This window comes from Parus major, chromosome 1 (genome assembly GCF_001522545.3).
Source record: "Parus major isolate Abel chromosome 1, Parus_major1.1, whole genome shotgun sequence".
Classification (NCBI taxonomy): Eukaryota; Metazoa; Chordata; class Aves; order Passeriformes; family Paridae; genus Parus; species Parus major.
Genome location: NC_031768.1, coordinates 3,936,624 through 3,949,481, shown reverse-complemented (window position 1 = coordinate 3,949,481; position 12,858 = coordinate 3,936,624). Strand labels below are relative to the sequence as shown.

The window sequence follows — 12,858 nt, the reverse complement described above, 5'->3', positions numbered from 1 at the left end:
TATTCTATTTTATTCTATTCTATTCTATTTTATTTTATTTTTCTTTAGCAAATGCCAACTTTCTCATATAAATGAATGACCTGGGGACTTGTGATTTAAACAAAAAAAATAAAAATAGAAAAAGTAAAAGTCAGCAATTTATTCATGGAAACTGCCAAAACTATGACCTGGAAATAGCTGAGGAGCCTTGTAAATTACAATAATGTATTTATTTTTTAAGCAAGGGAATGAAATGAATAAACCTCTTTCCAGTTTTTGTGCCCTGCATGGTTGCTGTCTCAGATTTTATTGACAAGATCAGCTGGGCAGATTTTCAAAGTGGCCAAGTGTTCTGAAAAGTACAAATGCCTTCAGCAGTGAGTTGGGATATTGCTGCCAGGCAGCTTTTCCTGGGAATGGTGGCAGGAGCAAGAGCACAGACACAACTCAGCCTCATTGGGATGACCCATGTGCCATTCCCTGGGTGCAGAACAAGCTTCACCACAGGGCAGCCAGTGCTGTGAAATCTCTGCATTAAATGTGCTTATAATGCCAGTTTAACAGTCAAAACAGGGTTCAGAATCCTGTCCTTTGATCAGAAATCAATTACTGACTTTTTAAAAACCAGCCATGTCTATCTTGTAATAGAAAATGGGTATTTTTTCCCTTTTAAAAAAGATATTCCATTTTTAATTAAACTTATTTATTTTTGGTTAGGGCTTCTAAATGTTATATTGTTACAGAAATGTTTGGGATGGAGAACTTCAATCTGACTTTTTGCAGTGGTAACAATGGACCTGAAAATTCGATGCTGTTTGCATTTTGAAGACTGTGGTTACATTTCATTACTCTGCCTTTTATTTCTTGACCCTAACTGGGGCAGATATTTAGAAATTCCAGTGCCCCTGGTGTTTAGAAACACTTTTGTAAACTCTGAAAAGAATTTAGTGACTTTTCAGCTGGAATCAGTGGGGCTAAATGTATTTGTATAAGAGCTTGGCCTGTGTTTGTGGGCAGGGAATGTGGGCAAGAAGTGTCCCTGTAATGTGGCAGCTCAGAATTGTTGTTCTTCCCAATAACTCTGACCCTCAGGTCTGAGAAACACAGAAATTTCCAAAGGCCTCATGCCTGTTCTGATGGAAATGGTTTCTTCTGGTTGTGGTGATTCCTGTTTTTTGCACCTTGACTTTGTGTTCCCATGGAGAATCTGTTGTGCTTTTCTGTCCCATTTTCTCACCCGTTCACTTGCTGCAGAGGACAGCATCTCTCTCTTCCCTGCCCTGCCACCTTCTCCATCAGCTCTTCCTCACAGAAATGCTCATCCCTCCCTCTTTGTGGAATTATTTCAGGATTTCCCTTCTTTCCATTCTCACACCCAGTGCAACTTCATCTCATCCCAGCAATATTAGTTTTGTGTGGTGGGAATGATTTTTCCAGTTGTATTTTTATCCTACTTGTCCATCCAGTTGTTATTTTTTCTCTTTTTGCATTGAGTTAATTCTTTCAGACTCAATACCATGCTGATTCTAAACATTTTTTGAATCATGTTGGATTTTATTATGACGTGGTTTTGTTTAATAATTGTGGTTTTGTATCTGGGGTTTTTTTTCCATTAACTGATTTCTTTCAGGGCTGGTCAATCAAATGTAGCTCTCCTCTTACTCTCATTTCTCTGTGTTCCCGACACACCTTTATTTTTTTTCTCTCTGTCACCTCCATCGATTTTCTCCTTCAGTTCTCACTTCAAAATCCTAAATGACACTGACCTCCTCCCCTCTGGATGTCTAATTCACACACAGCACCTGCCTGTTCCTCTGTGCTCCTTGGCAGAGCAGAAAACCTTTTGTGAAGGGAAATGTGGCTGGGGAAACCACACAAGTAACATAAAACACACCACCATTTACCCACATAAATCTTGAGGCACCCAGAATTAGGTGAGGAAAGAACACAGAGTGTGAGATGCAGACTTTGAGGAAACAAGAAGATCTGGGAATGTTTTTGCAGCAGCTTGTGAAGGTGTGTGATTCACTGAGACAAGGTTGTGGGGGGCACAAGGAGCTGGGTGAGGTGTGGGGCTGCAGTTCCTTTACCAACCCGTCCTGTTGTCCCTGCAGTTTTACGGGAACCCTATACAGTCCGTGTGGAGGACCAGAAAGCCATGAGAGGCAATGTAGCAGTGTTCAAGTGCATTATCCCCTCCTCTGTGGAGGCATACATCACTGTTGTCTCATGGGAGAAAGACACAGTCTCGCTTGTCTCAGGTAGGCTTTTTTTACTTCTGTTTTTTTTCCCAGCTGGCAATGGCAGAGATGTTTCCTGTTTCTTGCTTCCCCACACAAAATGCCTGATGTTGACTTTGGTTCAATTATAACTGAGTGGGATGTCATCCTCCCAGTGATGTATTTCACTCCAGCCTTGCTGCATCCCCGTGACTCTGTGTGTGTGACATGAAGGCTTCAGACAGCCCTGCTTTTCTAGCCTGCTTGAGGGGAAAATAACATGTTTTTTGTTTTATACCAGACACAAAACCAGCTTTTGGGTGCTATGGCAGTGGGTTTGCAATTTAACTTTGATGAAGAGCTCCTGCATGCCAAGGAAATTGAGGGTTGCAAACATGTGCTGGGTTGTAATTGTTTTTAGTAGCGATGTTACTCACAGATTAGAAGAAATCCCGAGTCTAAATTAGTTTGGTTGTGTTTAAATGAGGTTTGCAATCAATATTTATAGTTTCATAGCATTTTAATCCCAAATATCTTCACAGATAACAGTGGAGGCTTAAGCCCTGCCATAAGCTGAACATATTGAAGTGAAATAATCTGTACTAAAGCAGTTCTGTGCATTAATCTATTTACTGACAGAGGGAGAAAATGTGAGCCATTGTTCAGGAACTTGGGCGAAGAAAATCTTAATATTTTAAAGCACAAACATTGCAAGAAATTCATGGGAGAAAAAATAGGAGAAATATTTTCAGTATAGTACATATCTGAATTATATATAATGCAGAGTGCAGCTGTTGTTACACATACAAAAGATTTATGTGTGCAGAAATTGGAAATGTATTGTTCCAGGACTTGCAGAATGGAAAAAAAAATAGTTTGAGTTTAATGTTTCTACAGAGTCTGCTCAGGAATTTGTTTGTGTTTATGATGCTCAAGTGTGTGGAAATGTTTCTGTACACCTCCTCAATATATTAATAATTTTTATTTTCTGACAAATTGTGGTATTTATGGAAATAGCTGTGTTTTTATATGACTCATATAAAATATATAATTTCTTGCTATGTTTTATTGATTCCTGGCATCACCTTGCAATTTTTTTTCTGCCAAAATTATAATTCAAAGAACTTTGTAAGAATTTGGTAGGTATTTAAAAACCATGTAATTGACGATCAGTTGTTCTGCACTGTTTAAGCTTGGTAAATTCGCTTCCTTATTATGCTCTTTGGTTTTGATAATATCATAATTTTATCATAATTTTAATCATAATTTATCATTTTTATCATTTATATAATTTATAATTTATCATAATTTTTTGTCATTGAGCAACTGCAGCTGGGTGTGTTTGCACAAAGAGGTCTGTAATATCTGAATTGTTGGACTCAGCAGCACTCCAGCCAACAAAGGTCAGACTTGTATTTAAATGCAAAAACCATTCCTTTATCCTGTATATATCGATGCAGAATTATGCTTAAGGATCTCTAAACTATGATTGCAGCTATTTAACACAACAGTGGACAGATGTGTTTATTTTGCTTCATCTTAAACGAATTTGCTGTGTGGTGAATGTACATCTCTATGTGTGAGTATTGGCTGGAGGAAAAAAAGATTAATTTTTTTATGATTAGCTACCTTAATTTTTTTTTTCCTAAGCTTATTCATTCTGTGTTGTAAGAAAATATTCATGTTTTCTCTGGAAACTTGTCTTGAGAGGACACAATCTGAGCTCCTTCTACCTCTGTGATGTTTGAGAGTGGCTCCATCCTCCCTTCACCCTGGAATCAGGAGTAGGGGGCACCCAGGTCTCTGTAATCTCCTCTTCTGGGAAAAAATATGGCAGTTCTTCAAAATATCATGGCTGCCACTTACAGATAGTCTATTTTTTATTAGCCTATATTGGTTTAAATCCCAAATTTGGGGGGATAAAACTGTGTAATAACATTTAACTATATGGATCAAAATCTATTTTTTTTTTCCTTAATGTATCTTCTCACAATGACAAGGCTACAATCATTAAAAATCTATGACAAACTTTAGCAAGATCCTTATTATCTCACAATCCCTCAATTCTGCAGTTGGGAATTTAAATGAAAATAAAACATATTTCATTAGAATGGATGCTATAAAAAACCCATCTATTGTATTTTTTTAGTATGCAACACCAGAGTCTTTGATTTGCACACAGAAAAGTATTGGAAGCTATTGAGTATTGGAAAATACCAAGGTCTTATTAATTTTTTCTTTGTTTTTTTACCTTCTAAATAACTCATTTATTGGCTGTTTATTAACATCTTAAAAAATGAGAGCCAGCTTGAGGGGAAATCTCTGCTGTGAAAGGAAAGAATATAAAGAGAATTATAAATATATCTGAGAGTGATGCTTATCATGGTTTGAACAGGACAAGTTTTTTGTGGGGAAAAAAATGGTAATATTTACTTAAAAAGTAAGAAAAAGCAAAGAGAAAAAGGAAGTGTGAGAGTGGAGAGGATAAAGGTGAGAATATTTGCTGAAGGGAGCTGACAAGAGAGATGTGGAGAGACTTTTTACAAGGGATGGAGTGACTGGACAAAGGAGAATGGCTTCAAATTGTCAGAGAAAACAGGTTTAGATTGGATATTAGGGAGAAATTCTTTACTGTGAGGGTGGTGAGGGCTTGGAACAGAATTCCCAGAGCAGCTGGGGCTGCCCCTGGATCCCTGGCAGTGCCCAAGGCCAGGCTGGACATTGGGAGCTCCTGGGACAGTGGGAGGTGGCCCTGCCATGGCAGGGCTGGCAATGGATGGGATTTGAGGTCCCTTTTAAACCCAAACCATTCTGTGATCCCTTCATTTCCACTGAGATGATTCAACCATTTCAAACAGAAGCCAGAGAAGCTTTTATTTCTTTTCTGAAGGACTTAAACCCCAATGCAATTCTTCCAGCAACACCTTGAAGGTAAATATTTCATGTACCTGTCTATCTGTAGTCCCATTCTGACTATAAGATGCACCAGAATCCTTTATTTCAGCAATTACTGTTGTAGATGCCAGTTTTGTGGGTTCCTTTTGTTTTGTTGTTTTTTTTTAATGGCAATGCAATATTTAAAAAAAACCAAAATCAAACAAAGAAATCACAACATTCTCACTTTTATAGGGTAAAAATATCCTGCCTTTTTAGAAAGAGTGTTTTACGAGGGTGTAACTGTACAATGTTTTTGGTCTTGCCACAATGTGCTGTCCTGGGCATATCTGTATATTTGGTTTTCAGGGAGCACAATGATGTCCACAGTAATCCAAGTGTGTAATAAATATAGCTGGGCAAGAGCATCTTCTGTTTCCTGGCTGCAATTTTATGTCGTGCCTCCAGGTTATTGTAAAGTAATTGGGAGCTGAAACATATTGAGACCTATTACCAGAGCATTTCCAAGGAGTATCCCAATAAATCACCCTCCATGTTCAATAAAGGGGAAGGTGCCCATGTTTGGGGCTAGAAATACCAATTTCTGTGAAGTTTCTGTGTGCAAGGAGAGCTGCAGCCTGGAAAGGTGTGCAGGAGCTTTTCTGTCTGTAAGGGAACACTTCCAGAATTGGAGTTTTGCTCCTACACTTTCTCTTTTGATGTGACAGCAAATCTGAGGCCAAAAAGATTTTACAGTGTCCCCTCTAGGGGCAAAGGTAACAAAAAAAAAGTTTTTTAAAGCAAGGCAAAATCAATTATTTGGATGAATCTATTTTGAGGTAAAGGATAAAATGCTGAGCTCCAACAGCAAATACAGAGAAATCTTTGCATACTGGAAAATTTGAAACATAATGGTGAGATGGCATATTCAGCTCTCTCCACTGGATACAGATGTTTAACAAAATCAAACTTTGCAGTGGTGGCTGAGAAGCTCTGAAGAGTCAGCAAAATTGAGGATTGGTGTAACTCTGGGGAGTCTAAAGGGGTTCACCATGTGCAGGTAATTGCTGTACCAAGCTCTGCAGCTCCAGGGTCTCTTTTCCTCAAATCTGTCCTTTCTGAAGAATTTTGCATTGTTAGTTGACTTGAAACAGAGCCTGAAATTTGAATTATAAAAGGGAGAGCGAGGTTGTGCAGTTTGCTCTTGTATCTGTAACCTACAAAGGTTGTTTACAAGGATGTAAATCCTACATGTTTTTATTAATGGCACTAAACATAAAAGCTTAAATCAGCCTAGAGTATTGTGTTTATCCTAAAATATCTGATGGATAGCTGCACATGGCTTGTTCAAAGGTCAAGCTTCCTTTCCCTCTTCCTGCTTTCCTTCACAAACCATTCCCAAGGAAAGAGACTTTTGGAATCTCTGATGACTTTGTAACCACTGAATGCAGCCTAAACCCTGCAGGATGAAAGATCTCAGCAAAGTAGGTTTTGTTTATTTTTTTAATAACAGCCAAAAAAAGAATAAAAATACAAATAAAAAAGAAACTAATAAAACCAAGGGACAGTAGGATAGGAAAGTGCCACAGCACAGATTGTGCTTCTGCTCCTGTTGAGCAGTTGCAAGGCAGGGAGGAGCCAAGTGCTGGGCTCATTTCTTCCTCACACACAGAACTGTGAAGCTGGACTAGAAGGGAAAGTGAACTTAACTGCTGATTGTGCTGTGGCCAGGTGAGAGCACAGAGCAGAGCCCACTCAGTCTTAATTAGTCCCAGAGAGAGCAGAGGATGGGTGTGGTTTTAGGGGAAGCAGGGCAGGAAGGGATTACGGGAAGTGAAGGTCAGTGGAAGGGATCAGCAAAGAGAGAAGAGCAGAATGAAGAATGGATGTAAACAAAGACTGAAGAATTAACTTGGGTCTGTCACTGCACTCTATTCCTGTTAGGAATGCCTCCTATCCTGATCCTGACAATTGCAAGGGATTTTGAGTTTTTCTGTGTTTCTGAGCAGTGCCAAGAGCAGGATCATGAGTAGGTTTGTGCCCTGACCTTTCTGAATTCCCATTTTCCTGTCTAATGACACACCATGGAAGAATCTCTCTGATTTATACACGGACTGTGACTGCTTTAAAAAAAAAAAAAAAGTAGAAAAGGGGAGAGACAGACAACACCAACTGTGCACAATTTGAGTGTGCCCTGGAAGAACAGCAGCTCTGAGGAAAGGTGGGTGAGCATGGATGGAACAGGCTTCCCTGAAGGGCTGTGACTGATGTGCTGGTGACAACTGATGAGCCTTCCAGCCAGCCTCCTTCCCATCAGCCAGGAATTAGTCACACTGGACCACAGCTTGAGAAGTGTCACTGATGTACACTGACCTACATTTGGCCTAATGAATTGCATTATTTATTTACACACAGTTCCTCAAGTCTTGTCTCTAAAAGGCTCAGGGGCTCTTGGATCTCTCTCTGCACAAAGGGCTTTTCTGAGCTGCTGTGGCTGGCAGTAAGCAGTCAGTGTTTGCCAGGAATTATCACATGGTGACATCTGAACACAGTTTTGGGCTCTGCTGGGGTTTGGGGATGACAGCAATGGCTCAGTTTGAACAGAGCTGTTTTTTTCAGCCACGAGGTTTGTACATAGTGCAAGAAAAAACCAAACTCTTCATGGAGAGTGGTCCTGTGTGAAGTCCTGTGATCAGAACTAGATTATTGCTGGTGTCCACATGTTGGAGTTCCAGGCATGGAAAATGTCCCTTTATCTGGGCTGACAGGCTCAGACACTCAAGAGAGCACTGGGTTTAACTTAAGACCATGGATAAGGCTTCTAAAACTGAGTGGAGAAGCTGGGAATGTGAATGTGTGAATTAGACAGAATTATCTTGAGTCATTGGGTGAAAAATGTAGAGTTTGAGATTTAGTAGTGAATAAGAGACAAGATGGAGTTTATTGGGCATTGGTTTGCCTTTGCCTTCCTTCCTTCCTTCTTCTTCTTGGCTTTGGGTGGTATTGGGTGATTGGACAGAAAATTCTGCAGTGCAGAACAAGGGTGTTTGGTTATTGGGTTAAAAGTAAAAATAAATTAGTGGGAATTTGATAATTGGATAGTTTATGCTTAAAAGGCCTTGTGGATGGAGCCTGAGGTCACCATTTGTAGTTTGTTAGGTTAGTGTGTAGAAGTAATTACTGTCTGTAAAAATGTAATACAGATAAGATAAAATAGACATCCTAACATGAAAACCATCTCTGCTCATCAATCCCAGTCCTGGGGAGAAGAACCCAGAGAATTTTTCAAGCACAGGGATTAAGTGCAGCCATTTGTCTGAGGCTGGGTCTGGTAGAAATGAGGAATGATGTTTCTTGCTTTGCTTTGATGTCAGTGCTTAACCATTGCTGCCAAAACCCAAGCATTCAACATATATTTAACCTATGCCCCTGAATGCTCTATGTGCAAGATTTCTGCTTTCAGATGGAATAAATAAATATTATTTTTTATTATTATGATTAAATGTTAACAACATATATAAACATATATAAAAATTTTAAAAATCTGAATGTACCTACTACCAAAAATGTGTCAGTGAGGTTGAATTCTTCTCTTCAAAGTTGTATCAGCACTGAGGAAGTACAAATCTCTCCATCTGCTGAACTTCCTTGGCTCCCTGGAAAGCTGCTGGGAGCAGCCTTCAGCCACGCTCAGGTCAGGCTGCAGCTTTGCTCTTACAGTAATGTGTTTTTCCAGCTTCCTCAAGACATGTAAAGTGCACTTGCCCATCTCTAAAGACAATATATTGCTTCCTCACTTTGTCTTTCAGCAAGGTTATTTTCCTGAGGGACCTGGGAAAAAAAATATTTGCTGCATTATTTAAGAAATGTCTGTTTTTCCACGTTTTTCCAGGGAGCTGTGCTCTTTTAAGAGGACAGTGCCTTACAGCACCACAAAGTGGAGATGGTAAAAAATTAGCACTTCCTGCTTGTGCAAACAAATTTTCACATTTTCCTCTGTCTCATGAACTAAAATTGTAACTGAGCAAGGCCATGTACTTCAAACTACTCATTGAAGGAAATTTCAAGTAACAAACAATGGGACAAGAGGAAATGGCCTCAAGATGAGCCAGGGGAGGTTTAGGTTGGATCCTGGGAAAGATTTCTTCACTGGAGAGGTGGTCAGAGCAGACTGCTCAGGGAAATGGTGGAATTGCCATCCCTGGAAGTGCTAAAAGCACACCTGAATGTGGTACTTAGGGAGATGGATTAATGGTTGGACTCAATGATTTTAGAGGTCTTCTCCAACCTAAACAATTCCTCTATCTTCTCTGAGCTCCATTTTTGCTTTCTATTCCATTCTATTCCACTGGAGTGTTTTGATCAGGTCAATCATTTTTAAGTTGTGTCTGTGGTATGGGTAGCTTTGGGTGCAATTGTGGGAGTCAGGAGTTGGGAGCCACTTGAGGGGATGAAGATGGAAAGCATCTGATCCACATGTCAGAGAATCACTTATTGGTAGCACAGAGGAAAGTCAGCAGTGTGGTTGTAGCACAGGAATGGTTTCTGATCATTTAATCAGCACAGGGAAGTGAAATGGAGGTGTTAACATCACAGAGACTCGTATTTCCCTGTAGAGGGAACTTGTGGATTTTCCTCGGTGTGACAGGACATTTTGGCTGGTTTGAGGGCAGAGAACATTGGTGGCTGTGAGAGATGGAGGAGAAAAATACCTTTGAGTGCTGTGTTGTGGAGGTTGAAATCCAGGAAGTCAGAATTTGCTCTGTCTCACCATATCCTGCAATTTTAATTCTAACAGGATTCACAAATAGCAGTGGCTTTGACAGTTCAGTAACAAAGCATGTCTAGGAGAAAAGCAAATCATAATTTTTCTTTCCCCTCTGTTGCTACTGAGTTTTGGACAGCCCTTCATTTCCATCAATGGGAGGGACTCTTTCCCTCTTCTCACTTTAAAACAAACCAAACTAAAAAACCCAAACCCAACAACCCCTGAATCCTCTTTCTCATTTTTTACCCCTCAGCTCTTTAATTTATTTCCTCTCTACTTGAATTAAAGCATGTGAAAAACTTGATTGGATTCGGGTCCTTTTTAGAATTGCTTTTGCTTTCTTGAGAATTAAAGAGAGAGAAAAGCAAGAGGATTGCAAGCCTGCTTCTGGGTAAAAGCTTCAAATATTTATTTTTTTATGATTTATGCCTTTCTCCCTCTTTCCATCTCTGTATCCATCAGTGTGTGCATACATGTACACATACCTACAAATATATAAAAATATATATACACACACATATGGGCACTTATCACATCTCTCCATGGGCCTGAGGCTCTGTTGGACCATGCATAACATTATCCAATCTGATGCCCAAACTGTTCTGTTTTACCACCTTGTTATTGATGTTGCCAGTCATGAAGAGGTTTCTTTCAGCCTGGTTGAATTCAGTGACACAGTTAGTCTTCCACTGGAAATATCTGTGTCACATTATTTTCTCTCCAGATGTGCTGGAAATTTCTTTCATTTTCCTGGGTGAATCCCATTTTATCACCTGGCCAGCTTTTTCTAGCCCCTACAGTTCCTGTAATATTAATTCTCTCTGGGGCTTGCAGAGCCTTCAGATAAATATGGCCTGCATTTAAATGAATTCGATGTTTACCAGCTCTTTATTAAAGGTGAAATAAGAGCAGACTGACTGCTAACCTTCCCAGGTGCTCACTCAACATTTTCCCACTGTTTTCTTTGCCCTTAGCTTATCATTCTCCAGATTAAAAATACCCAGATATTTTCTTGAATACTGAAGGCAATATTTTGGTTTGATTGCAGGATTTGGAGGGGCGTGGTGTCTGATTTTATGGACAGGAAAGCTCAGTGCTGTCAGATTTGGTATCAAAATTCTATGAGCTGGCACAGGCTTTGATGAATCAGTGTGCTGGATTTAGGTCCAGTTTTATGATTTATTTTCATTTTTGCTTTTGAAATAGTCATTGCAGCATTGTTTTCTTACAATTCTTATATAAAATATATATATAAAATTCTTATATTCTTCCTTACATTTTCTTCCTTCTCCCCTGCCAGTAGCTTGTGATCTTGTCACCTTCCTGAGCAGCAGTGGATAAGTAGGTGATCACATTAAGCACTGTGTGCTCGAGGTTTCCCATCAAAACCCAGCCTATCCTGAGCAAACACCAACGAGCCCTGACAGCTTTGATGTGAGGGGACAAAACTGATGCATGAGATTCATTTTAATGAGTGTGTGCCTCACTACTGAGGCTCCTTTATGGCTGTGGACGTGGTTTAGCTGCACTCTGAGGGGAGCAGAATGGCAAAACTGCCACCAGCCATGATTTTTAGGTTATTTTTAATACATCCAAAGAGATATCTTCAGGTGACATCAGGGAAAAAACCCCAGAAACAGAACATTCTATTATTGTGTGTTGTACCAGGTAAATAATTTCAATTAAAACATCACTGTAGAGCACAGTGCTACTAAGCTGATAAATCTACAATTTTTTAGGGCTGTAGATGTTCTTACTAAAGCTCGTTTGGTTTGCCCTCCCTGTCAAGAGTCCAATTTTAATTGAGAGGCTCATTAGAAGAATGACTCATTAGAAGGAATTGGAGGTGCCTGTCTGGTAGGGCTTTGTTTCATTTGCTGTGACATCAGTGTTGTACCTGGGCTGCTGATCTGTAAAGCCACATTTTAATTGCTTGTGTGTTTTCCCTTTGGAGGAAGGTTACGATGGAGGCCAGGTGACCTTTTAGTCAGAATCAAGTGAATTTTTAAAGCCTGTGATCTGGAGTGTGAGCTCAAGCTGTGCTGGGGAAGATGCTCTGTCCTGCTGCAGAGAGGTGGTAGATGCAAAGACTAAACACTTTATGTTGTGAGCAGTTGCTGTGCCAAAAATATCTAGAAAACTTAAAGCCAGTGAATTTTTTATAAAAGTGAGAGTGCAGAAAAAAGATCAAACTGTTTAAATGTTCTCCAGCACCACCAGAATTGCATTATAATTGCAATTACAGATGTTTTTCACAGCAAAAATAGCCTACTAGCTCATTTTTTAATTTAATTTAATTTTTTTAAAATAAATCCTGCACGTTTTTGCCACGCAGTCGAACACTGGTGGTGTTGAATGAGTTGAAATGTTTCCTGTGGGCCATTGGAGACCGACGTGATGCCAACGCTTTCAGCTGCCAGAGGAGTGTGATCCACAGAGACCTGTCAACAAAAGCAGGTCAACAGGATTGAGCAAGGCAAAAAAAATCAATAAATCTTTGAATTAATCATGCAGCTGCCAGGGAGAATTATGGGTGCATGAAATGAAGGCTGTAGGTATATGTCTGTGGCAACTCATTCTCTCCTTCCTCATTGTGTCCTTTTCTGTGCCTGCCGGTTTTCCTCCCTTTGCTGCCATCAGAATGGCTCTGGTTTATTTGGGTACCTTCATGGGTTACTCAGCACTCACTTTAATCAATTCTGTTTTGATTACAGAAATTCCCTTTTTCTTCCTCTCTGTCTGTATTGCCACTTTTCTCACTGTTGTGTGCTCTCAGTGTGAATTAATCCTGGGATTTCACCTCCAGGATTGCACATCTTGTGCAGTGACTTGGACTGAAAGCCCCTGCTGCCTGGGTGAGCAGAGGAGTTAAAAATCCATGTCCATGCTGCAGGTGAGGGGACACCCTTGTGAGCCTTCTGCAGCAGCAGGGCTGGGGAAGGAGCCCTGGCCAGCTCTTCCTCCCTGGGGGATGCCCAGCTCTTCCTCCCTGGGGGATGCCCAGCTCTTCCTCCCTGG

At 40.1% G+C, this 12,858-nt stretch overlaps 1 protein-coding gene across 1 annotated transcript in view; it reads left to right on the top strand.

Annotated features, from left to right (window-relative positions):
* DSCAM (DS cell adhesion molecule) overlaps positions 1 to 12,858 on the top strand; it is a 439,426-nt gene that overhangs the window by 65,020 nt on the left and 361,548 nt on the right. Inside the window, exon 3 of the mRNA XM_015625504.2 lies at positions 2,094 to 2,240. Within this exon, the coding sequence (XP_015480990.1) occupies positions 2,094 to 2,240 (147 nt within the window). The remainder of the gene's footprint in view (positions 1 to 2,093; positions 2,241 to 12,858) is intronic.